The sequence below is a fragment of the Sardina pilchardus genome, chromosome 8 (genome assembly GCF_963854185.1).
Source record: "Sardina pilchardus chromosome 8, fSarPil1.1, whole genome shotgun sequence".
In the NCBI taxonomy this organism is placed as follows: domain Eukaryota; kingdom Metazoa; phylum Chordata; class Actinopteri; order Clupeiformes; family Clupeidae; genus Sardina; species Sardina pilchardus.
Window position 1 is genome coordinate 14,988,043 of NC_085001.1, and position 24,059 is coordinate 15,012,101.

Consider the following 24,059-nt stretch of genomic DNA (forward strand, 5'->3'; position numbering starts at 1 on the left):
ATAAAACGCAACTAGACATCACAGACTCTGCTGCACCATGGCGCTACCTCTCCCCTACCAGGAGACAAACCCCCTTAAATCTATTGCGGTTCCATTTAAATAACCCGATGTCCCTGGGCGACGCGACTCTCATTTTCATTGTTAGTTTTATAAACACGACCAGTGGCTTGACACGGACAGAGAGGCCTGTTATCTTGCTTGTTCATGGACTCGCACCTCTTGAGTGTGGGGGATCAGGACCAGTGACATGATAGCCTCCAGTGTTTACCGCGGGGACTTTGGGTATTGTGTCCAGGCTGGTGTGTTTAACCTGGCCCCTGGCCCCTGCCCTGATGGGGGGGGGGGGTTATGGAGTGAGAGGGTAGGTGTGTGTGTGTTTATGTGTGTGTGTGTGTGTGGAATAAGGCTGGCAGTGTCTGCTCCAGCAGGTGAAAGGGAAAGTGAATGCAGACGGCTTGAGGCTGGGGGGGGTGGCTTGTTGGGGGGGTGGAGGGGTGTTGGGGTGGCAGGAGTCCTGCGGTAGACAGGATGGCCTGACGGTCTGTGGCCTGGGAGGAAATCCCCTTTCCTATCACCCTAGCTGCGACTTGTGTGGGGTCTTCTTGCGGCCGGGTCTCCCCCCCTCCCCACACACACACACATGTGCTGCTGCTGCTCTCCCAGACAGGGCAGAACAGGTCACCGTGTCCCACAGCAGCGTACTGGGGCAGAGACCCGGCCCACATCTGGCTGGAATCTGGACCAGACCCGCCACAGCCTCAGCCCCTCTATCTGACAAAAAGCGTGTGCTCCTCGATGTATGACCGGCACACGCGTGACAGAAAAAAAAAGAAAAAAAAAACCTCTCCCTTTTTCTGAATTAATTGGGAAACATCCGTGAAGCTGTCCACTTGGTTTTCATTTCCCTCCCCAAGGGTTAGGAATCACTGTTGGGGTTCTCTCTCCCCTTCGCCGCATGGGGCAGAGAGTTTTTTTTTATTTCTGCGGCGGCACAATAGCCCTTTGTTTGGGTCAGTGCCGCAGTGTGTCATACAGTTAGACGCTGCATTATGCAAGAGCACTAACACAAATTATGTAGAAGTAAAAGGTCAGGCTGTGTTAGCGCAGAAGGTCAGGGGGGTAGGGGGGTGGTGGGGTGGGGGGGGGGACCGTGTGACAGTCTGCCCTCCTCCAGGAGCTTTAAATATCAAATGCACCACTACAAAGGTCACCTCTGACTTCCTCCTCGCTCGCGCGAGCGGTCCAGGGAATTCTGCCGTTGATGTGCAGTAATTAAGATGGAAAAACAGACTGTGAGTAAGAGTCATGTGAAATATTTGCCCCACCACCACTCCCCCCCCCCCCCTCCCCCCACGTCCCACCCATCCCCTGCCTCACACAACTGCCCCCCACTCTGCGTGTTTAGGAAATATGAAGACGGGCCATTCTTTCATTACCCCCCCCCCCCTCCATCCCTCCCTCAGTTATGTCCTGAGGGAGGGAGAGCTACTTGTTTTCCATTACAGTACCTCTCTGATAGTTTCTTCCTCTATCCGTGACCTAACGCTCTGAAAGCTCTGATTACAGGCAGGCCAAGTATGACTTTTTCTCCCCCCCCCCCTCCCACCACCACCACCACCACCACCCCTCTACCCCCTACCCCACTATCCCCCTTCAACTCACAACCACCACAAGAGTACTCAGTGTGCCGACGGGACAAGTCTGGCAGCTTGCACGGAACGTTTTCAGAATTTCTTTTTTTTTTTTTTCGGCTTGCTGCTCGGCTGAGGCTAATGACCCCTGCTGACTGTTGTGATTAGTGCAGGTTTGTGTTAATCACACTAATCCGCATCACAGCCGTAAAATCTTGCACCTTCAGGGGCAAAGTGTATGGCCCAGTGGTAGACCAGGGAAAGCTCTAAAGACGTGCTAATCAAAAGTTTGATACATAAGATAGATCGTTAGCCCACCCGGGGGGAGGGCGGGGGGGCAGAGGGCGTTTTCAGCTCAGTGTTCCCAGGTTTAGACTCTTGGAGCCCCTAGCTGACGTTTCTGGTGCTCCAAGTTTGTTTTGTTGACTGTAGTCAAAAAGGTGATATGCTTTCAGTAGGATTGCTGTGTTCATGCTTATTTGGAAAACAGTTGTGTTGATCATGACTGGCTAAAGGCTGATCTGGTTTATTTAGATTTTTGACACCACAAACCCAAGGAATTCAATGGATGGTGTCCAGACCACATTGAAGCAGCGATGGGAAGATAACTTTAGGTTGCTTGTTTGTTAAACCAAATTAATTCCCCTGTCTTGTCTATTCATACTGTAGATCAGTATCTTAATTTGTCTTAGGCATTTGAAATACATGCAGATTCCTTCGGAAAGACAGGGACTTTAAAAAGAGATACAGTGGAGGAGGTAGAAAATGACAGGTAACTTCTGTCTGAATGTTGTAATTGCAGCGAGCTTTATACTGTACTTCTGAAGTCAGACCCACATCTCCTGTCCACCCCCCGCAGAGAGAAAGGGTTTTGTTTATTTTAATATTTTCATGAGGAAAATAATAACAAATGTGGCGCAAACCACAGGGCTGTCCCTCTCACTAATCCTGGGCTTCGGGGCCTGTGGAGATGCCACTTCTTTTGCTCTGTGTGGCACGAGAGACGGCCGTGCCAGCGTGCCAGTTTCGCCACCTCTGCTTTAGAGCCCCGTGCAGTTCCTTGGAGCTCGCACGAATTGCCGGTAGTGCAAATACACAATAATGCTGCATGCTATTCCTCAGACAGATGAGCCAACTGGTGCAAATAGCAAAGGGGTGGGCTGGGAGGGGACGTTTTGGGTGTGTGTGTGTGTGAATATATGTGTGTGTGGCGGGGGAGTGTGTGTGTGTATGAGTGTGGTGGGGGAGTGTGTGTTTGTGGGGGTGAAGAGGGAGTCACTCCTTTAAATGTGGAGCGAATGTCCTTTTTCTCCACTGTGAATGCTGTGCAGCACCTCATCCTTGGAAGGGGTGGTACAGGGAAGCTGGTTTGCGTGTGTGTGTGTGTGTGTGTGTGTGTGTGTGTGTCTGTGTGCCTGTGTCTGTGTGTGTGTGTTGTTTTCCTCATTCGGGATGGGGTGGGGTATGGGGTAGGGGGTAGGGGAGGGGAGGGAGGCGTAGACACAGATGTTTTATTATCCCTGCACGTACTCCTGCAGCCTCCATGTAACAAATTGGGTGCTCCATTTTGTTTGTGCCAGATGCATTGTTGGAGGAGTTTTAGGCTCTACGTTTCCTCAGCTTGACATTGGCTGAAGCGGTTTCGGTAGGATGTGAGCTTTCTTTCCTGCACACCACCACACCACACCACCCCGCCCCACCCAAACCCTCCCTCCACCCTCCAGCCCACCCCACCATTTTGTTTTTAACAGCCAACATCCAGATGTTCCGCGCATTTCAGGAAAAGTCCTCACGCGCGCAGACATATTGTGACAAGCGCCGACTGTTACAAAGAAGGGGAAGGCAGCCACCCGGCAAACATTTACGCAGTGTGATTTAATGAAGAAGGTGTACAGGAAAAGGGGGTGGTCACCACGTCTTCCTTTATTATCTCGGCTTCAAAGCCCTTTGGTGACTCTGTGGTTCGCCCGAGCGACACATCAGTGCTGGCACTCATAACTGGCTTCCAGTGTACAGTCTGTTAATCATTTAGTTCAAAAGGATGGATGAGTTTAGAGGGCCTAGTGGGACCGAACATAATTAATCAGTGCGAACGGCAACGAATGCACAGCGTGAATGGAATTTTAAAGCAAATTGGCATAATTATGGAGGCTAATACTATTAAAACCTGAATTAAGTGTTTAGACAGGGGTGCTGTCAGTGAATAATGAAGCTTTATTTGTGGTTGACCCTCCTTGAATCAATCAGACTGATGATTAGGAAGAGATAGATAGCTGCCTAAGAGGGCATCTTTATTGTTTTCATGCTTGTGATGATTAGATCCAATAATAAAAAAGCCAGCCTTTGAGTTCGGTGTGGTACTTAGTGGCTTTGATTTTTTTAGCAGTTGTATTGCAATAATTTCCTGTGCATTAGCCGCATTGGGTTTAAACCGCAGGACAGCGTTTTATGCAAGTTAAAAAAGCAACAGCATATTGATATCATATTAGCTACCCCTGTATATTAACCTCATAGCTGAAGACATTGGGCAAAATCAATGTACAATCCTCGATTAATAGTTGGGAAATTACGGTACTACATGCAGCCCATTTGTCAGGCTTTAATTTGCAAATAACACATTGCAAGTTGAGATATCTTGCTGGAGTTTCTTTGCCTTGCAGTGTTAATTCGGTGCTTTTGTCTTCAGATGTACGAACACAACAGTATGACTTTCGTAACACCCCCCCCCCCCACCCACCCCCCCACCCACACACACACACACACACACACACACACACACACACACACACACACACACACACACACACACACACACACACACACACACACACACCCCAAACAATGCTGTAACTGCTTGCATATGTCACAGCTATGAGCTATCTCACCATCTTTACAAGGAAACCTTAGAAACCTTTTAAATGAAATCTGTTTAATCGATTGCATTTCTTGACCCATATGGAAAGAGTATAAGAGAGAGGATGTCCTTGAAGTTTATGAAACACAAATAACCGTTGTAATGAGATTCTGGAAGCTGAGAAAGATGGGCATCCATTATTTCATGTAAGCAGCACGGAACATGAGTTTTGGTTCAGCAATCCTCTTTGCCCTCAGAGCTCCTCCCAAACCCCCAGAGCATGATGGTACCTCTGCCATCTTCTGAACCTGTTTGTGTACGACATGACAGAGTGGGTATATAAACAGATTGACAAGGCAGACGGACTGAACACAGTGTCATTATCTTGATGGCAGGAAAAAGGCAATACCTCAGTTACTGCTGTCTAGGGATTGAGAGGATTAAGAAAACAGCAAGAACAAGGGGATCAAAGCTCTTAACTGAAACACAACCACGGGTCTTATTACACAACAGTTCTGTGAATGGAGTCTATGTCTTATAATAACTCAGGGAACCTCTTTTTTTCCCTTAATATGTTTAGAGATCTATTATTCTTTTTTTTAAATAAATGTTGTAATAGCTCTTAGTTTCATTTATACCAATCTCAATTTACACAACCTTTTTTAGTCGTATATAGTCACTTAGCCCCTATAATGTGTTTTTGTCTGTCCTGACATGAGCGAAGAAGCGCTACATGTAATCGGAGATGGTGTATCCATTTCATGTAGATGACACCCTATCCTTCCCCACGTCGTCTTTGCCTGAGTGTCGTCTTACCCCCGGGCCAGCAGGACACTGGGAGCTGTCTAACAAAAAAAAAAAGCTGGCGGAGGTGTCCTCCAAAAGAGCATCTCAGACTCTGTTACCAGAGACCGGCGATACAAACGCTGTAATTTGACCAATTAGCGCCAGGGTTATGAAGCATGCTTATCAGTGGAAAGGAACCCTTTTGAAGGGGGAGCAGATGCCCAAGAGCAGAGAAATGCGCGACACCAGACGAGGCTAATGGATTTTTTGTCTGATCCATTACGTATGAAACAATGCCCATTTTCACATGTCAAAGGGTCTGTTTTGGTAGAGGGGGTCCATGATTCAGGGGACAGTCATCTACTTTGCTTTTAATAGTAATTTTCTCTCTGGTCCTTGCCGAGTGGGATATGGTTATGATTAATGCTTTCATTAGACGGACCCTCTCGTGTCTAAACCGTGGACCGCTGCGAGAAAGCGTACGAGTGTGTGGCCTGCCATAAATACAAAAAATATGGGCTCTAGCATGTCATGCCAAGGACACATTCTATCTAATGCAAAACACTTGTTTAGCATCCCCAAATGGTATAAGAAGTCCGTGGATATGCATGACAGCACTGTTGTGAGACATCACATATCATGAAACCTGACTTAACCGCAAAACACATCACTCTACTGTCGGCGTTCCTCTTGAAACAAGCCCGGGAGGATTGACAGGAGGGCCGCTGTGTGATCTGGCAGAGATCAGGTACAGGCGAGGGGGATGTTTGGCTCAGCATATGTCCGACGACAAGCAGCTCCAAGAGCACTCCTTGCTCGCCACATAAAATGGAGTCCATCAAAACATAGTATGGCTTTGAGAACTGTGAGAACAATAAAACCAAACATAGCCCATCCACTCCCCCCCCCACCCCCATCGAAAAAAGGGGGGAAAAAAAGAATTGGAAACAGAGAGACTCAGCTGCATGCCAAACCAGGCTTATTATCATTTGAGTGACTCTGCCTGTGGTTCCGCTGCCCGTTTATCTGCAAATGCTGAGGCCAACGCTACGCCCGCTGAATCTGGGATTCGAGAAGATTTGAACCCACCAGGATTTGGGGCTGGTGAGCCAACTGCCCAGTAGCCGCTGCCAAAAAAGCAGACTCTGTTCTCAGCAGATAAGCAGCACTCATTAAAGGCAGACATCACTCATTTATGACTGCAGAGATTTTTTATTAGGCTGCTTAGTGACTGCACCACAGCAACATAATATTTAGTGTTTGAGAAGACCTCACCCGCTTCATTCACGGTAGCAGTTTCAGAGCCAAAATGTGTACTATTTATGTCTCGGAAATGGAGGGTGCGAAGGTGATGTCCACAGCTGTAGCCTTTCTCCCCCGCCATTATTGCAGTGTCTGATTTAAAAGTAGACCGCGTGTTGACTTCTGAGGATATTTGTATTTTCTGACCGAGGTTACCAATTTCATGACTGTATCTGTTTTGGCAGTCAATGAGAATTTTAAAAAGCAGTTCAGAATTCTTGTTCACAGCACTGTAATTCATCTATCACACTAATCCCTTTGGTTGTGTGTGTTTGTATAATGGCACTGACATGCTCAGCGCAGAGGTTATGCAATCGCTGGGATATTGTTTTGGAGACAGTAGGGAATATAATGCCATTTAGCCAAATTAAAGAGTGACTAGGAGACTTGGCACACTGCATTTGAGACTGTATCCTTTGAGCTCAGGAAGACTGCAAATTCCACAGGGGATTACAGGATTAAGGATCCGAAAGGTGATGCACTTTCTCACAGAAGGGGTAAAATTCAAAGACCATGCCTGGCAGAGGGAATATCTCCCCCAATGCATCTCTTGACTGTGTTTCTTTTCAATTAAAAGCCTCTGATTGAATGATATCAGAGAGGATTAGGATGTAGGATGACTCTGGCAGACCTCAGTCCTCCCTTCCTGCTATCCACTCTTTCTTTCTCTCTACCCCTGTCTTGCACTCTCCTTCCATCATTCTTTGTCGCTCTTTCTCTCTCTCTATCTTGTCTCTCTCTCTCTCTCCCTCTTCCTCTAACTACATATCTCCCTTCAAATGCTGAAATTCTAAAAGCTCAATTGGCATGACAAACATTTAAATATTCATGCTGCCTGTGCATCGATAAGAACCCACAGAATAAAACGTGCAAGTCAATATTATTATCTCTCCTCTGCTTTCCCTAGCTCTCCTCTTACCATGTGGGAATGTATACACACACACACGCACACACACACGCACACACACGCACACACACACACACACACACACACACACACACACACACACACATACAGTATGTATATATTCTTCTTAATAACCAAGTGTGACTGCATTGGCTGTGCACCACAGATAAAGCATCCTGCTGCTGCTCGCCTTGCAGGGAGGTTTAATGAATTGTCCCTCACTGATTACAGATGAAGAGGAGAGCAGAGGAAGTGCAGGCAGGCTCATAGTCTCAGAGTATACGGCATTTTATTGGAGGAAAATCAGCGAAGGATATCAATTCGTTGTGATGCATTGCTGTTTGGTTCACTTTGAAATCATACATCTTAATAGGATTATAGCACCACTGCTTGCATGTTCTTATGCTTGTGTATGAAGGATTTTATTTTGAATCCGAGTACAGAAGAATGTTCACAGGAAACCTCACAAAGATGTTAGGGCAATGTTAGGGTTGACTTTTTGAATTACAAAGCTGAGGTTGTACCACATCATCTTCCTGCCCTGTCGGAAAACATGGGAGCTTTACAACGCGCACGTTGTATCCTCATGTTGTTTATTATTGTAATACATGCATGTATATATGTACAGTATGTATGTATACATAACGTCCTTGACCTCTTGTTTTCTCTTCTTTTCACAGACTTATGAAAGGCTATTCAAACACACCGATCAAAGTGACAAAGAGATGCTTGATGTCCTTGGAGAGCCCATGAAACCAAAGCATGAGCGGAAAAACAATGACATGCACCAAGTGGACTGGACAAAACCACCAGCACCAGAGGCATTATCTCATGGAAACATAATAGAGTCAAAAACAGAATTCACATGCAATAGCAAGAGCCCACAGTCTGAATCGAACATCACCCACTCGAGCAAGATGCAAGCAAAGAAAGTTGTGGAGGGTTCGCCTTTGTCCTATTGCGGCACTGGAATGTCTTTCCAGTTTGCAGATCCACAGATATCATCAACAGAAAATGTATCAATGGCCACGGCCTCAGACTCGAATATTTTGTTGCATTCCTCTTTGAGCAAAGAAAGGGGCTTACAAGGTGTCACAGAGCAGGTGTTTGGAAATATCAAGAGGAAGTATGGTAGAAAAGACTCAATGAGAACCCTGGGTGGTAGCCACAGTTCAGATCTGCTGTGGTCTAAGAAGGTTGAGAAGGGCACAGAATTTCCTGGTCAAGACAATGTTAAAGAGAGGCACTTGTGTGGACCGGAGAAAGCTGAGATGCAGAGTGTCGAAGCAGATAGTGGGAGTAAGAAGATGGAGGATGAGACCAAGAGGTTGCATAGCTCTGTCCCTCAGCTCATGGAGGAATCAAAAGGCAGGAAGCGGAAGAATCGCAGAGTCCAAGAGGATGAGATCTCCTTGGATGATGCACCAATGATGCAGGTTCCTGACAGGAACAGTAAACCTGATCAAGCCAGCCAGGAATTAAAGGAATTGTTTAAAGAAAAACAAATGGAGAGGAGTCCTGTCAGAATAGAGACAGATACGACAGTAAATGTTTGTAATGTAGACAGTAGTCCGAGCAGGCAGAGAAGAAACCCAGTTGGCAGACCAAGAGCAATGCTTGACTCAAGCAAACAAACTGACAGACGGCAGTCCAAAGTGAAGGACAGGTGGTCATATTTAAATAGCCCAAATCCTCAGAAAGAAATGTGTCCTATTTTATCCATTGAGGATCCCCCCTCAGCCTATCCCATTACACCAGCAAGCCCCCTCTACACCAACACAGACAGTTTGACCGTCATCACCCCTGTGAAGAGGAAGCGGGGGCGACCCAAGAAACAACCACTGCTTACTGTTGAGACCATTCATGAAGGAACTGCTACAAGTCCAGTAAGTCCAATAACCCAGGACACACTGGGTGCAAAGAAAAGAAAGAGGACCCACGATTTGTCAGATCTAGTGAAACTGGCCTTAAACAACCCCTCTCCTCCCCATCAATTGAAACTCAACAAAACCAGTCACCTTGGTGTCTTTAAAAAGAAGTCAGTCAAAAAGATGAAATTAGTTAAGATGCAAAGCATACTAAATGAACTTTTGTCAGGCGCAAGCACTAGCAATCTCGCCCTTAAGTCTAATGCTCCTGCTTCAAGTGCCGTGTCAACAATGGCATCGACAATCGAGGCTCGTCTTGGCAAACAAATCAACGTGAGTAAGCGAGGAACTATTTATATTGGCAAGAAAAGGGGAAGAAAGCCCAGAGTTGATCTACAGGCTCAGCAAGATGAGCACAAAGATAAGCACTCTATGCCTGTTTCTAGCCAGTTTGAGAACCTTGTAGTGCCTTCTAATCCATCGACAGCAACCGGGATGCCTTCTCCAAGGGTCATGCTGCCACTGTCTCCAGGAGCGGGTGGGTTGATGTATCCTGCCACCCACGAATCCAACCAGCAAGACCTGAAGACCATGCCAAATCTACAGCCTATCAGTGCTTTGCCTACAAAAGCCCCCAGAGGATTGCTTAGCAGTAACTGGAAGCTTTCTCCCCCAAGACTTATGGCAAACTCGCCGTCACACCTTTCAGAGGTGGCGTCAATCAAAGAGGTCACCTTGTCCCCCATCAGCGAATCCCACAGTGAAGAGACAATCCCAAGCGACAGTGGCATTGGCACTGACAACAACAGCACATCGGATCAAGCTGAGAAAGGGCCAGCATCTCGTAGGAGGTATTCTTTTGACTTTTGCAGCTTTGAAGCTGCAGAAGGAGTTGCACTTGACGCCTCTGGCAAAGTGACGGGAGGGCACTACCCGAAACGCATATCGGCGGCTGCTGTGGAGAAATTTCTCGCACAGGAAAGCATGAAGAAGCAGAAGCACCGACGAAAGCGCAAGGGCCTTCAGAGAGGGGATGACCTGCAGTTCCTGGCCAGCCTGGAGGAGCTGATCAGCAAGTTCCAGGTCTTCAGAATTTCCCACCGCAGCTACAATTTTTATCGAGAAAATTCCTATCCCAGCATCTTTCGAGTCAACTTTGACCACTATTATCCTATGCCATACCTTCCTTACGATCCTGTGCACTATCTTCGCAGAAATTCAGAGAAATCAAAGAAGCGGCGTGGCAGACCAGCCAAATCCAATGAGCCAATGATGCGGATGCCTTTCATTCAAGGGTTTGGCTACCCAATGCCTGGTGGCAATTACTATGCACCATACGCAATGCCTTACACATCCATGCCTCTTGCTACTAGTATGATGAATATGGGCTATTATGGCCAATATGCCCCTCCATTTTATTTACCTCATGGATTGGGGGCAGCAGCATCCCCTTTCATGAGGCCACAGATCCCTCCTCCCAAGTTTCATTCTGGTACTTACCCCAAACTTGCGACTGTAACCAGGCATAGAGCAAAAAGCATGCCCCACACCGTGTCCTCAAAGGGAATGGGCGACACGCAGCCTGCATATGTGTCTCTCAAAGGTGGAAACAGCAACTTGGCAAGTGTCTGTCTCCACAAACGCAAACACAAGCACAAACACAAACACAAGGATGACCAGTACTCTGTCTCAGAAACGGATGACCTGGGCGGACTGTTCAGCGGAACCAACAATCCCGCCTTTCGTAACCTCCTGAACGAGAGGATGGAGAAGGACTCGTCTTTGGCCAAGCTGAAGGAGAAACAGAGGAGCCAGCAAAGCACAGACACCCTGACAAGAAAACCCAGGAACTTTTTCGAGGTGGACCCGCTGTCTACGCTATCCTTGTCTGACGCACAGCACTGCAAGCGTGTCCGAGGAGGGGAAGCGGCCGACAGCTTCCGCAACGTGTGTGGCCGGCAGCCGCTCGAGTGCTCCCGGGCCGGTCAGGACAGGTCACTAGACCTGTTCGCACAGCAGCGCGGCTATGATGAGGCGGCAGGCTTGCGGAGCCAGAGGCACAGCCTTCCTGGCTACAGGACCTACAGAGAGGGAAGCTCGGTGTCATTCCAGAATCCACGACAGGAGGGGACCAAGCAGCTGTTCCATGGGTCAAATCCTGCATTAGTAGGTAAGATACATACTCAGTCAATGAAAATCCATACATGTTTTGTCTGCAAATGTGCTATTCGATCACTGTGGTGCTTTAACGGGCAGTGTATCTTCAATTTAGTGGGTGTGAATCCCTGTTCACATAATGATTTATGATGATCAGGTCTTATGTCATCTACAACATGAACTCATGTTTTGTAGTCATAGATATAGCGTAGCAGTATTCTGCTCCGACATCCTTTAAGCTGACATTCTGCAAGCCTTAGAGATGTTTTTGTCTCCTTAGAGAACTGGGAATATTTAATACCATTTGACTTCTATGACATGTTGCCATAGTACCTCTCCCTGTTGTGTTATCATTTTACATTAAAAAAAAGAAAGAAAAAAAGATATGTGCATGAAAGGAAAAGAAAGTGCATTTTTAAAATCTGGTGCGAATCCCCCATGCAAGGTAAAGAATTGTTGTGTAAATGTATAATGATTGGAATACCATCTGAAGCAAATCTCACCTTACAGCTTGGAACGTTGTGACTGTTTAATCAAATTGCAGCTGTTTCTGTTGATGTGAAGCCCTGCGTTCTTTTTCAAAATACTCTGAACAAATGCACTTTTTTTGTACTGCCTGTATTTTCAGTCAGTACATCTGGCAGAGGAAAATGTAATGCATGGATGGAGACAACTATAATTCACCAACTTCTTTTTCCTCCCATTTCGCTTTCTCCTGCCAGTGGTTTTCTTAGAGATATATTATTCACACGTTTTGATTTATTTTCTACAGACATGCAATAAAAAAATAAAAAAAACTCTGCTTGTGTTAAAAGAGCTGGACAGCAGCCAGGCTCTTAATGAATCCAGTCGACTCCTCCGGAGGGGAATTGGAAGCCCTGGGCTCAGTTAGATTACATTTCCACTCCCCAGGGAGAGAAGGAGGATGACTCACGTTTTGCCTAACCCCCCCCCCCGCTACTATTCCCCTCCATGACTGACTATTCGGCTTCAAAGGATAGCACTTGCTCCAATTTAAATTTCACTTTTACTGCTAAATTAATTCACACTGTGAATTTTGAATTTGAATGTGAATATGATTTTTTTACAAAATGTCATCACACTTTTGATAGGCATCCTTGAAGTGTTACTATACATTCACTGTATAGTAGTAATCAAGATGACAGATTATGTAGATTGTTTATAGGAGCAGGAATATACATGTATAGGGAGTATCAGTGTAGCATAATCAGTGTATGACATAGTGCTTACTTTTGATATAGTAAAATAAGGCCTCTAAAATACAGGTGTACAGTGCCAGCCATTTTTTTATGGACATGGTGATATTAAAAAGCATGTGTAGTTTATGTAGTGACTGACATTTCCTTGGTTTACAAACGAGGATGATCCATACCTCCATTACTGTCAGGTGCTTTTGACAGAACCCCTGGGTTGTCAAAGCACAGTCGCTGGGTGTCCTCACAACTAAGAGACGGTGGAATTGAGATTCTCTAGATGTAGCATCATAAAAATAATGAGCTTGTTATTTCCCAACATTCTCCTGTGGATTGTGGGTCAACTGTGTTATACCACTCAGAGCCAATTTCAGCTGTTCTGCTGTGTCTGTATATAAAAGAACACTGTATTGACGAATGTGTTCACGGTATATGCAGTATAATTACCATGCGCACAAATTTCTTTCTCAAAAATGTCTTTCTCTTTCCTTTTAATGAAGCAGTAGGTTTTCTTTCGCTTCTCTCTGGCCTCTGACATTTGCCACTGTCATCAGACTTCCAGAGCTGTTTTGCACATAGCTGGCATGCTGCAAGAAACACTTTGTTTCACATGTCAAGAGCCATCTGGTTGCATAATAAGTGGCTGGGACCTTTTTTTTTTTTTTCGAGGAAAGCCAGCACAGCTATTCAAAATCTACGACAGCACCGCTGAATTTTTTGGAGAATATATTTTTTGTACCTCTGAACTGTGGAATTCAGTTGCCATGACAACAGGAAGTAGGCCTCCTCACGTTAAAGGGGGTAGACCTGTGGACAGCCGCGGAGGCAAGTCCATAAATTGGTGCCCCCCTAATGAAAACATCATGTGCAGGATGCAGGTAGAGATTTCAAGGGATAAATGAGTTGTGACCATCCCTTTGAAAATGAATGTCTCTTTCGAATGATTTGTTGGCACTTGGGAAGTCTCTCCGTGTTAGCCCCAGTGATTAATGGGCGGGAGAAAGAAAGCTTATTTGAACAGGCGGACATATCGCTTGATTAAAACCAAATGAGGTCACGTATTGCCTATAGTGCATATCCAGTCGGCGGAAATGTCATTGCAGGGGGCATGAAATAGCTGAGTGGGGAGTTCAAGTGATTTTTTGGAACTCCATTACAGCACATTTTCACTCTTCAGTGTCTGAAGCGTTTCACTCGATTAATTTTTTTTCTTACAAAAGCTAATGGTTCGGGCCCATTGTTTCTGATCGGTAACTTTTATAGTTGTGCTTTTTTCGGTGCTTGCCACCCTCACCTCATCACGTATTTTACCATTCCTGCCACTTAGTCATTAAAAAGGCTACTGAATATAGACATCTTTTATGCTCTTATTTACAGCCTTCCACACTGACCTCTGTTGTAACCATTTGCTAGGGTTTTTATATTTATGACATAGTCTGAGGTAACTGAAGTCACAAGATGTGTTTTCCTGAATCATACAGTGTAACATGCCGGTCTGGTTTCAGGTTAAGCAGGTGTGCTCTGTGCCCCCACAGTAGAATTAAACCTTTTGTCTTAAAGATCTATGAATAATGATCTGAAGGTTCTTACTGTAATATTTTCCTGAACATGGTCCAAAATCGGTTGGAAAAATCTGGAGGGAAAATCAGAGAGCAAAATTGATATTTGAGTACCGGTATGCACATTTTGTAAAAAAATCCTATAGTCTGTTGTTTATCCGCAGACTATTTTTTTGTCCTCCCGCTGTGGCCAATGAAATCCTCAACAATTCTGTTTTCTATTTGTTTTCCGGGAAACCTTACCAGATGGAGCACCAATCAGAGAGAAAGAATTCTCTGGAGATATAGGCGAGGTGCAGGGGAGATCGCAAAAGTGGAACACACATTTTGGGCAGCTTTAGGCTGTCTGAACCCATTTCAAACGAGACTGCCAGAAACCCAACATTTCCTCTGGTCTGGGCTGCCTTCCAAGGCACAGACGCGGAGTCGAGGAGCAGTAAATTAATCACCGATGTATCTTAGGCTTCATAGTTTATTGCCTGCCTTTATAGGCCCATCTATTCAAGATGTAGGGGGCTGAGCATTCACTACACTGTGTTGAGAGAGGATGAATAAGAGGGATGCTTCCTGGTACCTTAATTGTGTGTGTGTGTGTGTGTGTGTGTGTGCGTGTGTGTGTGCGTGTGTGTGTGCGTGTGTGTGTGCGTGTGTGTGTGTGTGTGTGTGTGTGTGTGTGTGTGTGTGTGTTTATCCACATCCAGATGTCAGGTGTTAAGGTCCCCCTGTAGCTGTGTCATTTTTGTCTCTACACACTTACACACGTTCTTTGAGATGTGTGTTCTTTACTTAATGGTATTCCTCTGTTACACGTTTAATGGCAGGATATAGCCTGCAGCTAATTGAATCCTTTATGTGCAATTTTGTTTGAGGCAGTGAAACAAATTTTCTCAGGCTTTGGGAGCCAAATAGGATGCTGTTTTCTCCTTGGCTCTACACCAAAGGATGTAAACATTCAGAACAGGGCTACTATTTACATGTTTATTTTAAATGTTTTCTGGTCATTAATAGCTGATGGGGATCAAAAAGCTTGCATACTGTACATGCACCTTACAGGTTCAACCCTCGTTTGTTTTCAATGAAAGGGTTCTGCTAGTTTGGAAAATGTTCTGTAACTTCTTATAGCTGCCTTCTGTATCTGTTATACCAGTATCATGGGTTCAACATTCTCGGGACCACACAGTTAGATAAAATGTACACACACCCTGTGTGTGTCATTTTTGAAATCACATGTGAAATGGAAATTTGTTTGTCATTTATGTGTTTGAATTCCTGCTTACATTAGAGAGCAATTGCACTTCTTCACCTTTAACCAGTGGAATGAAGTTGATTTAGATGTCAAACAACGGGGATCTTTTTTAGCTGTTGTCAGCTGAGGTTTGAGTTATTGCTCAGTCATTTGTTTCATAGTAGTATCACTTGGCAGTTACCAACTGGAAAGCAGGTCCCAGGGGCAATAAGGGCATGTAGGCGTACAAATAGCCATATCCTTTTTTTTTTTTTTAAAAAACTACTGTCATCTACTATCCAGTCTAGTCAAACTTCTTCTACTATACATTTTTTTTGTTGTAAGCAGAGCCCTTTTTTACCCTGGCTTATTACTTCCTAAACCTATTACAATTCAATTATGCATAGGCATAATGTTGTAATGTCCTTTATATCTGCAGCAGTTTTATTCAATGACACAATGAATGAGTTCTACAAACCATGAAGTCTATAATCCACAAAGTGATTTATGTATTGTGGTGTCATAAACTCAAGGCAGTATAATCATCTGTGCAGAGTTACGGTTGTTACAGATCCCTGTGCTTTTGTTTTGTCTCGCAGAACCCGGTTCATCGATGAAAAGAAGGTACAAGCGCAAGGAGATTGAGGAGATCCAGTGCGAAGTGCGGAAGATGCGTGCCTTCTCCAAGATCCTCAACACCAAGAAGAACCTAGATCACGTCAACAAGATCCTGAAGGTCAAGAGGCTGCAGAGACAGGCCAAGACGGGGAACAACATTGTCAAGCGGCGCAGGGGGAGGCCCAGGAAACAGCCTCTGCCCCAGGAGGAGGAGGAGGAGGAGGACGATGATGATAGTGATGAGGAGGAGGAGGATGAGGAAGAGGAGGAGCCAGTGGCTCAGATGCCAGTTCTGGAGAAGTGTGTGGACCTGCCAGGGAAGAGGAGCTCGCTGCACGGCAGCCTGCCCGAGCCCCTGGAGTTCTCCAACCATGACTCCATCATGGATGCCATCGAGTCGGTGGTGCACAGGGCGCGGCTGCAGTCCAAGGCTCAGTCGGCGCCGGCGGGCTCGGGCAGGCAGTGGCCACAGGCGGTGGACGATGCCTGCGCCGCCGAGCGCCCAAGAAGGTGCCGCGGTGGCAACAAGAAGGAAGATGCACTCCCAGCCTTTCATTAACCAGTCACAGAGCAGTGCAAGTGGACACTTTTCTTATTTTTTTGAGTCGGCGTTGCACTTTTTTGCCTTGTTTTCTTTTTGTCTTTTACTTGTTTTTTTATATCTTTTTTCTTACACATATGGGCATTCTTCTTGGCAGAATCCAGATAAAGAATGTGGTCAAATGTGCAGTGCTTTCATTTTTATACCGTGACTTAGCTGGACTTAGCTGGACTTAGCTGTGTATTCCCTGGGTCTCCAGGAGACCAGGCTGTGTTGGACTACTACCCTCCAAAGCCCCACTTCAAACTATAATAATAAAACTTTAAAAGGTTTTATATCTGTGGTTCTAGCTATAAACCAGCTAGTGTAGATAATAGCTTTTTTTCACCAGTACTGTGCAGCTTTCTCCCCCCCTCCTCCCCCCCTCCCCTCACCTCGTTGTTTTGTACGTCATCCAAGTTAAAGCACAGTAGATTCTCAGTGTACTCAGTGTAGAATGATCAACAATAACTCCATCTTCCTCCGACTCCTCTTCCCAAGCAAACTCAAGCTATTAAGGGGGATCGCCCTGAACTTAAACACATGGCAGTGCGTTTGGAAATGGAACCTTTCTTTCCAGTGCTGGGTTAGTTGTACATAAGATACAGTATACTAAACTGAAGATGTAGAAACCCATCCGCAAAAGATCTCATTTCAGGATGTGAATACACGTTATATGCCGTGCCGTAGTCAGAATGGTTGTAGTCAGTATTGTTTCTGTGAAAATCAATATTGTTTTTCACCAAAAAAAGATTTTTTTTTTCTGAATGACCCATAATTTCACAAGCATGATTAAGTGAGTGCATCACTGGCTATTCTGCTTGTGAACATGGAACAGTATTTACATAACTGCTTACAGTTATATATGATATATAGCACTTCATACAGTCATACATCTTTTCTGTATCTTTCACCATTGTGGTTGAAATATTAGACCAATAAATAGTATGCAATAAATAGTTTGAAAAACAGCATTTAATAATGGAAAAATGGTCCCATTTTGTGGCTAAAATGTGGCACAAACAGTGTGTTAAATATTTAAATGAAATCACTTTCTAAAAGGTGTAGGTGTTGATAGAGTATGTGTGCTGAACTGCTATACTGTAGATCAGCTTCGGAGAACGTGCCTGTCCTGAGCACGGTCATTAGATGGTTGTGCAGATTTTATTTTGAAAAACAAACCCTGAAACCTTCCATTTGAAATTTTTGAGAAAAAAGTTGACGAAACCAAAGTTTCTTACAATCCAGAGGTTTCTGTATCCTTGAATGTTCTACGATGTAATCTGTTGGCACGGATTTTGAAGACCAGACTCATGATTGTCAATAGAAGACATGTATTAGGCGGTCAAGTACAGAGTTGTGTGACCACTTTGATGCTTGTCTCACTCAAGTCGTATTTGGGTGTAGATTGAGTCAATTTTAAAGAACCTTAACGATCCACAGAGATTAACAATCATCAGCAGAGAAACCAGAACCTCATTTGCGTCCATTCAAAAGGCTTTTTTATCTGCGATTGATTTCTCAGTAGTCTCACACGTGCCTTAAGTTTGTTTATCAATTCATTACATTTGATTTGCAGGGAAATGCAGGAATCAATGCGATTACCGTGTTAAATCATGAATGTCCATACTTAACATACATGTATCCATTGCTCAGAACACACACACTTAAAGCATTCACTGTCTAGCTCACAAGTGCTACATCGCAGCTGAAGAGATATAAAATTAGCTAGCGAGCTAATGCGTTGAGGTTATCGTGGTCGACTGGCCGTGTTATCAGTACTCTGGTGTGTACAGTATAGAGGTGCTCTTGTATCAGCATCCAGAGCACCCAACACAGACAGTACATCCAGAGAGGGAAGCACTCCATCAGTGACATATTTTTTCTATGCATCAGGTTTTACCTGTGAATCTGCTGACATATAGGCCTAGTGACTTTCAAAGACTAACCTTTATGATAAGCTCTTTTGGGTTTGATTGTTTTGATCCGCCCTTTATGGATAATGAAGTGGTCTTTTTGGAAAATAAATGAATATAATCAACTATAGTGAAGAATATCAGTAATCTGTAAAAGTGTGCAAAAAGTGACTATCATTTCATTGCAATTATTGTCACTGCATGTGACAGAGAACTGTCTTAACAGCAGTTGAGCCTTAATCTAAAGTTATATTCAGCTAAATCTCCACTGTAAATAGTGTAACTACTGTAGGTTAGGTCCATTTGCATGGGAGTACACTGTGTTTTGAGATATGCGGGACTAGTTTTATGCGAACATGTCCGGCATAGACTGAAGCAGTAGTCTACATGCATAACATTTTCATTTTGCTACAAGCTCAGCCATTAAGTCTGATGATGGCTTCTGTTGTGTCAGAGCCAAGAAAAATAATTTGCATTGGCTGGCAGCTATCCCCCTCCCCCTGGCCAGTGGGACCAAGATGTAGGCTGTAGGATGTCTCAATTTTGGACTGGCTCAGAAACCCATCAGGAGACATCGCCAAATATAAAGAAGTCCATTTATCAGTATTTAATGCTAGGCCATCCAAAGCTGATCTAACAAACGTTGAATCTGAATGTGCTTTCTTTTTCTTTTTTTTTTTCTTTTTTTTCGTCTACCAAAACATAACATTTTTTTTATTATTATTTAGCATCGACTAGGATGTGTTCTAGGGAGGTTTTAGCAGCAAGGCATGGCAGCTCAAAAGTTCATTTTAATATTTAAAACTCTGTGTATTTCTTCACCAGCATAAAATGGTGCCTTCTGAAGTTGAGGTGTTTTCTTTCTATATTTACTGGCTCTCTAATCAAGAGACATAGACCGATTCTGTTATTTGACAGCCTCTCTGTATTTACTCTAGACAGATGTACTATTGCCCAAAGTGACACTTGGAAGCAAACATTTGGTGTAATCCAATTATATTGTGAAGCCTCTAGGCACTACTTGGTTCCAGAAGTATTTGGAAACTATTTGGCTTGGTTGTGGCTTCCTAGTGTTACAGTTGGGCATGAACATTCGAGAAGAAACGTCTTTAGCTTATAAAAATGTAGTAATCTGTATCATGCATTTTGAAGCTATATTGATATTTAAAAACTGTGCAACATCAGTATTGCGTAAAAATTAAGTGTCTTTGCAAGAGCACATAGCTATGTTTGTATATTCTAATTAGAAGACATTGTGTATTTCATATTTTTAGTGTTTTTTTTGTCTGTATATGCATGCCCCATTTGATTGTATGCATAAATATTTTAGATGAACGAAAAATTGAATTTCAATCAAATTTGGAGAACTTGTACAATGTTTGATATGTTTCTTTTTTAATGGATTTTTAATTCTCAAAGCATTTTTTATATTGTATTATTATAACAAACTGCAAATATTGGACATATAAAATGAACAAATACAGAGGTACACATGCATATACATATATTGTATATAGAATGTATGTATACACATGCATATTTGGTGTGTTAGTGTACACACACATATATGTTCATAAATACTTATACTGTATATAGGTATATACGTGTACTGTATGCTGGCATGTTTGGTCATGTTTGTTGATCATGATTTAGTAGTTTTATTTTTTTATTTCTCTTTTCTCCTACAGAAAAGCTTGTCCTTTTTTCTGCTGACATCCTTGGCCAGCAGCATCAAGCACTTAAAGTTGATTTCTGTTCATGTCATTGTGGAAAAATAATAAATGACTTTATCGAAGGCAGAACATTTCATGACTCTGTGTTTCCTTCCCCTTTTCTATTTTTAAGTTCTGTTTACCTAATGGTTCCTATTTTATCTACAAAGCTGATATTTATCTTGTGATTGAGTGGAACCAGAACATTTTAAAAATGCTGAACTCCCAGCAGCTGAAATAATGTAGAAAATTGAAAACCCACGATGAATTGAATCATTATTTGAAACAAATTGAAATCAAGCACATGAACACAGCTATCTGTGGAGACCATCTGTCTTCTCTTGATGGAATTCATATCAGACCAAGGTAATGAAGAGAGGGAATCCCCTCCTTATCAAGTGCTCTTCCGCGTCCATTCTCAGTCATTGTATTAGCCCAGTGCTGTGTCCCTGTGATAAATGGATTGAACGGCATCCAAGGCATTGGTTGGTGGAGGCAAAGTGAAAAGTGGTTCACCATAGGCTTACGCCTTCCCCTGTAAAATTCCTGTTGCCATGGCAGCTGTGTGAACTGCCCAAATATTCCAGCAGGCTGTGTTTGGTTGATAAAAATTTCTGGGCTCAAATTGTCTGCGTGCGTTTTTTTTTTTTTTTTTCCTCGAATCAATGCAGCATTTTCACTGCTTATTTCAAGTGTCCACCCTTAATGCACAATGTTGTACATCTTCAGGGATAGCATTAAATATGAATAACAGAATCAGTGCATTACAAATGACCAACACTGAACAAGCAATTAAGAGAATCAGTAGCTCTTTAATCTAATCAATGCATAATCACTCCTACAATAAACATTTGCAAACCTTCTGATTTCCATCATGCAGTAATCATTGTTATTGTGAGATCATAGTTTCTGTTGCCATTTATGGGGTATGCATGATGGAAAATGAAGGTAACTGTTAAACTGGACAGATTATTTATGTCTTCAATGTGCCAGGGTAAAGTAAAGAATCTCTATAGAAGAAGACATTTGAACAGCATGTTGCATAGATGGCATGCACCACAACAACCCTGAATGCACTCGACACTCTGCAGTCCGCACATTGCATACCCTTGACTCTTTCACAGTGGTTGGGATAAGACAGCATCTGATCATAATGTTTATTCAGTATTTTTGCAGGGCTGTAGCCAGTGTTTACTTGCATTAGACGTTAGGTCATTTCCATGAACAGTGAAAGTAATGTATTCTGACACGCACAAGAAGACTGTCTCTCTGCTGTATGTAATGCGGTTGCTATCAACAAATGCTTTGACAATACATAAACATGGACATCAAAATGAATTGATCAGCACTGAAACACAGACTGCTGTTACATACAAATTGCAAGGCTGTTCCAAGTAGTATTCAGAACTACTTAAGGAGTAGGCCTGAGAACTGGGTTGGCCATGGATGTACGTGTGTGTCTGTGTGTGTGTGTGTGTGTGTGTGTGTGTGTGTGTGTGTGTGTGTGTGTGTGTGTGTGTGTGTGTGTGTGTGTGTGTATGGGGTCTGTCATTGCTTTGAGTGCAAAAAATAAGCACACGCTATCTGGTGGTGATGGATGGAACCACATCCTGGGCCCTTAACAGCAATGAATTTATTCCCCCAGCACTCAGTAGGCTTAATGTAATTAGAATCTCGAAAGGTCAATGGCAACATGGAGTATTTGTCACTTGTCATATTAATGTAAAATTTATGCTACTGTTAAACAGAATATAAATGTGCAAAGCTTCATGAGGCTGCACTCAGCCTAAATGTAAAATGCAGAGTGTGCTGCTGAGGAGTTTTGCCAGTAGCATCAGCAAGGCCTCATGAGCGCATGCATGCCTGCTGTGCTGGTAACACACAGGGTTAACAAGGGTCCAAACACAGGCCACCATCCGGCATTTGGGTGGACATTTCAATGTTGCACCCCGATGAGGCACAGTCAATATTATACGTAGCATGGCTTCAATTGTTTGTGTTCATTTAGTTCATTTAACTATGGGTCAAGTTCTTGAAAGATCACAGTATATGGCAAGCCCTTCTATGCCTTCAGAGGATATATTTAGTCATACAGTACTTCTCAAGGCACTGTCTGTGTATTTATGTAAACATTGTATCCTCTAGTCAAACAATTAGGATATTTGGGTCCCTATACTCTTTGCTTCCTTGGTTTCATTGAAATCTTGTCATTAGAGAATGTATGCAGCTTTTATCACATTAATTTATTTGCATTTATACTTCACTTAAAGGCTAACAAATGTTCATAGTTTGTAGAAATAAACCAGTCATGACTTTTTAGTTCTGGTCTGTATCTTGTCTCTATTAGTACTCTTAATAACACTGTTAATGATAATTTAATACTCGGGCAGCAGGAGTGCTGGGCATGCTTATTGCATGGTTGGTTTATCAGCTTTGTATATTTACAAAATTATGATTGTTGCTGGTGTTTGAGCTCACCTGTTAAAAAATATTTTTATCATTCTGTTACACCCTGATATCTACTTACTCAGAATGTGTTGTGAAAGGTTGTCATTTTTTGATAATGCTTGTGTGGATAATACTCAGGGGAGACTGGCACCCCTGAATAGCACTCATTTTATTACTGTATGCAAGCCATGCAAAAACATCCCTTCAGTTGACTTTGATACATTGTGCTTCAAGTAAAAGAGGCACTGACTCTGCAGGGGTAATGATAGGAGAATAGTTCATGGACTATCTGCTCCATTTTTAAAAAGAATAGAACATCATCGAGTACAGTGATATAAATCCGATAAATCCATCTTGTATAGAATCATTAGAACATTACATTAATAATCATTTCTTCAATCTGCATGAAGCATTTAGATGTGCATCGATGTTCAGTTATTGATTTTACATCGTTGATACATGTACATTGCTAAATTTAGAAGATATTTGCAATACCCTGTACAGTATATGAGTTATTTTCTTTTTAGAACACCTTCAGAATAAATATACACATATATAGATTCTGTTGGTGTTCAGAGCTCCTTGTGCGACACAGACTTATATGGAGAGTGTGTTAAAGAGTACTTATTCTGTATAACTAATGAGGGCAGGCACAAACCAGCCCAGTGCCCGCACAAAACAGAATTAGTGTATTAGTCAATTATTTAATTATGTAGTGATCAGGGCATAATTGGTGCACTAATGAAAGGCATTTCCTCTTACTGACAGTCAGTTTTGACTTGGAGAGCTCCAATAATAGACCCACGCAAGTCACAATGACATGTAAATGTTCAAGCCACCTGATGGAGGGCAAGAGCGAAAGAGAGGGAGAGAGAGAGAGAGAACATTGAACCCCCCTCTAAGCATCCATCAATTACCTCTACTTGCGTCCTCCAGCCCTGCCACCACTCCCATCCACCCCCTGCTCCATCCATCCACCCACCAGCCCTCGACCTCCAGAGCAACAACACTTACTGTTTTGGCAACCCATCACAATCAGTCTGCATATACGTCTGGCCATGTGAAGGATTCTATTCTTTATGGAGATAACCGGTGGAGTGGGAGCCTCTGTTGCCAAGGTGACAGCCTGACTCATGGCAATTTGGTTGGTGAATGAAGCTGTTAGCAGTGCAGAGCTGCGTGATGGGGCTTTTTTTTCTTTCTTTCTTTTTTTTTTTTAATGTTGCTCCCCAGGAATCTGTTTGCAACCTTCTTCCTCATCATCACCAACCATATCACCACC

The 24,059-nt window shown here is 43.4% G+C and overlaps 1 protein-coding gene across 2 annotated transcripts in view; it reads left to right on the forward strand.

The window, feature by feature from the left end:
• The window catches only part of setbp1 (SET binding protein 1), a 47,113-nt gene extending 26,698 nt beyond the window's left edge, over positions 1–20,415 (forward strand). Inside the window, exons 3-4 of one of the 2 annotated variants that reach the window (XM_062542910.1) lie at positions 8,161–11,518; positions 16,103–20,415. In XM_062542910.1, coding sequence (XP_062398894.1) covers positions 8,161–11,518; positions 16,103–16,680 — 3,936 coding nt within the window. In that variant the 3' untranslated portion in view covers positions 16,681–20,415. The remainder of the gene's footprint in view (positions 1–8,160; positions 11,519–16,102) is intronic. The other variant, XM_062542911.1, reaches the window with a different exon arrangement.
• The last annotated feature ends 3,644 nt before the right edge of the window (positions 20,416–24,059 follow it).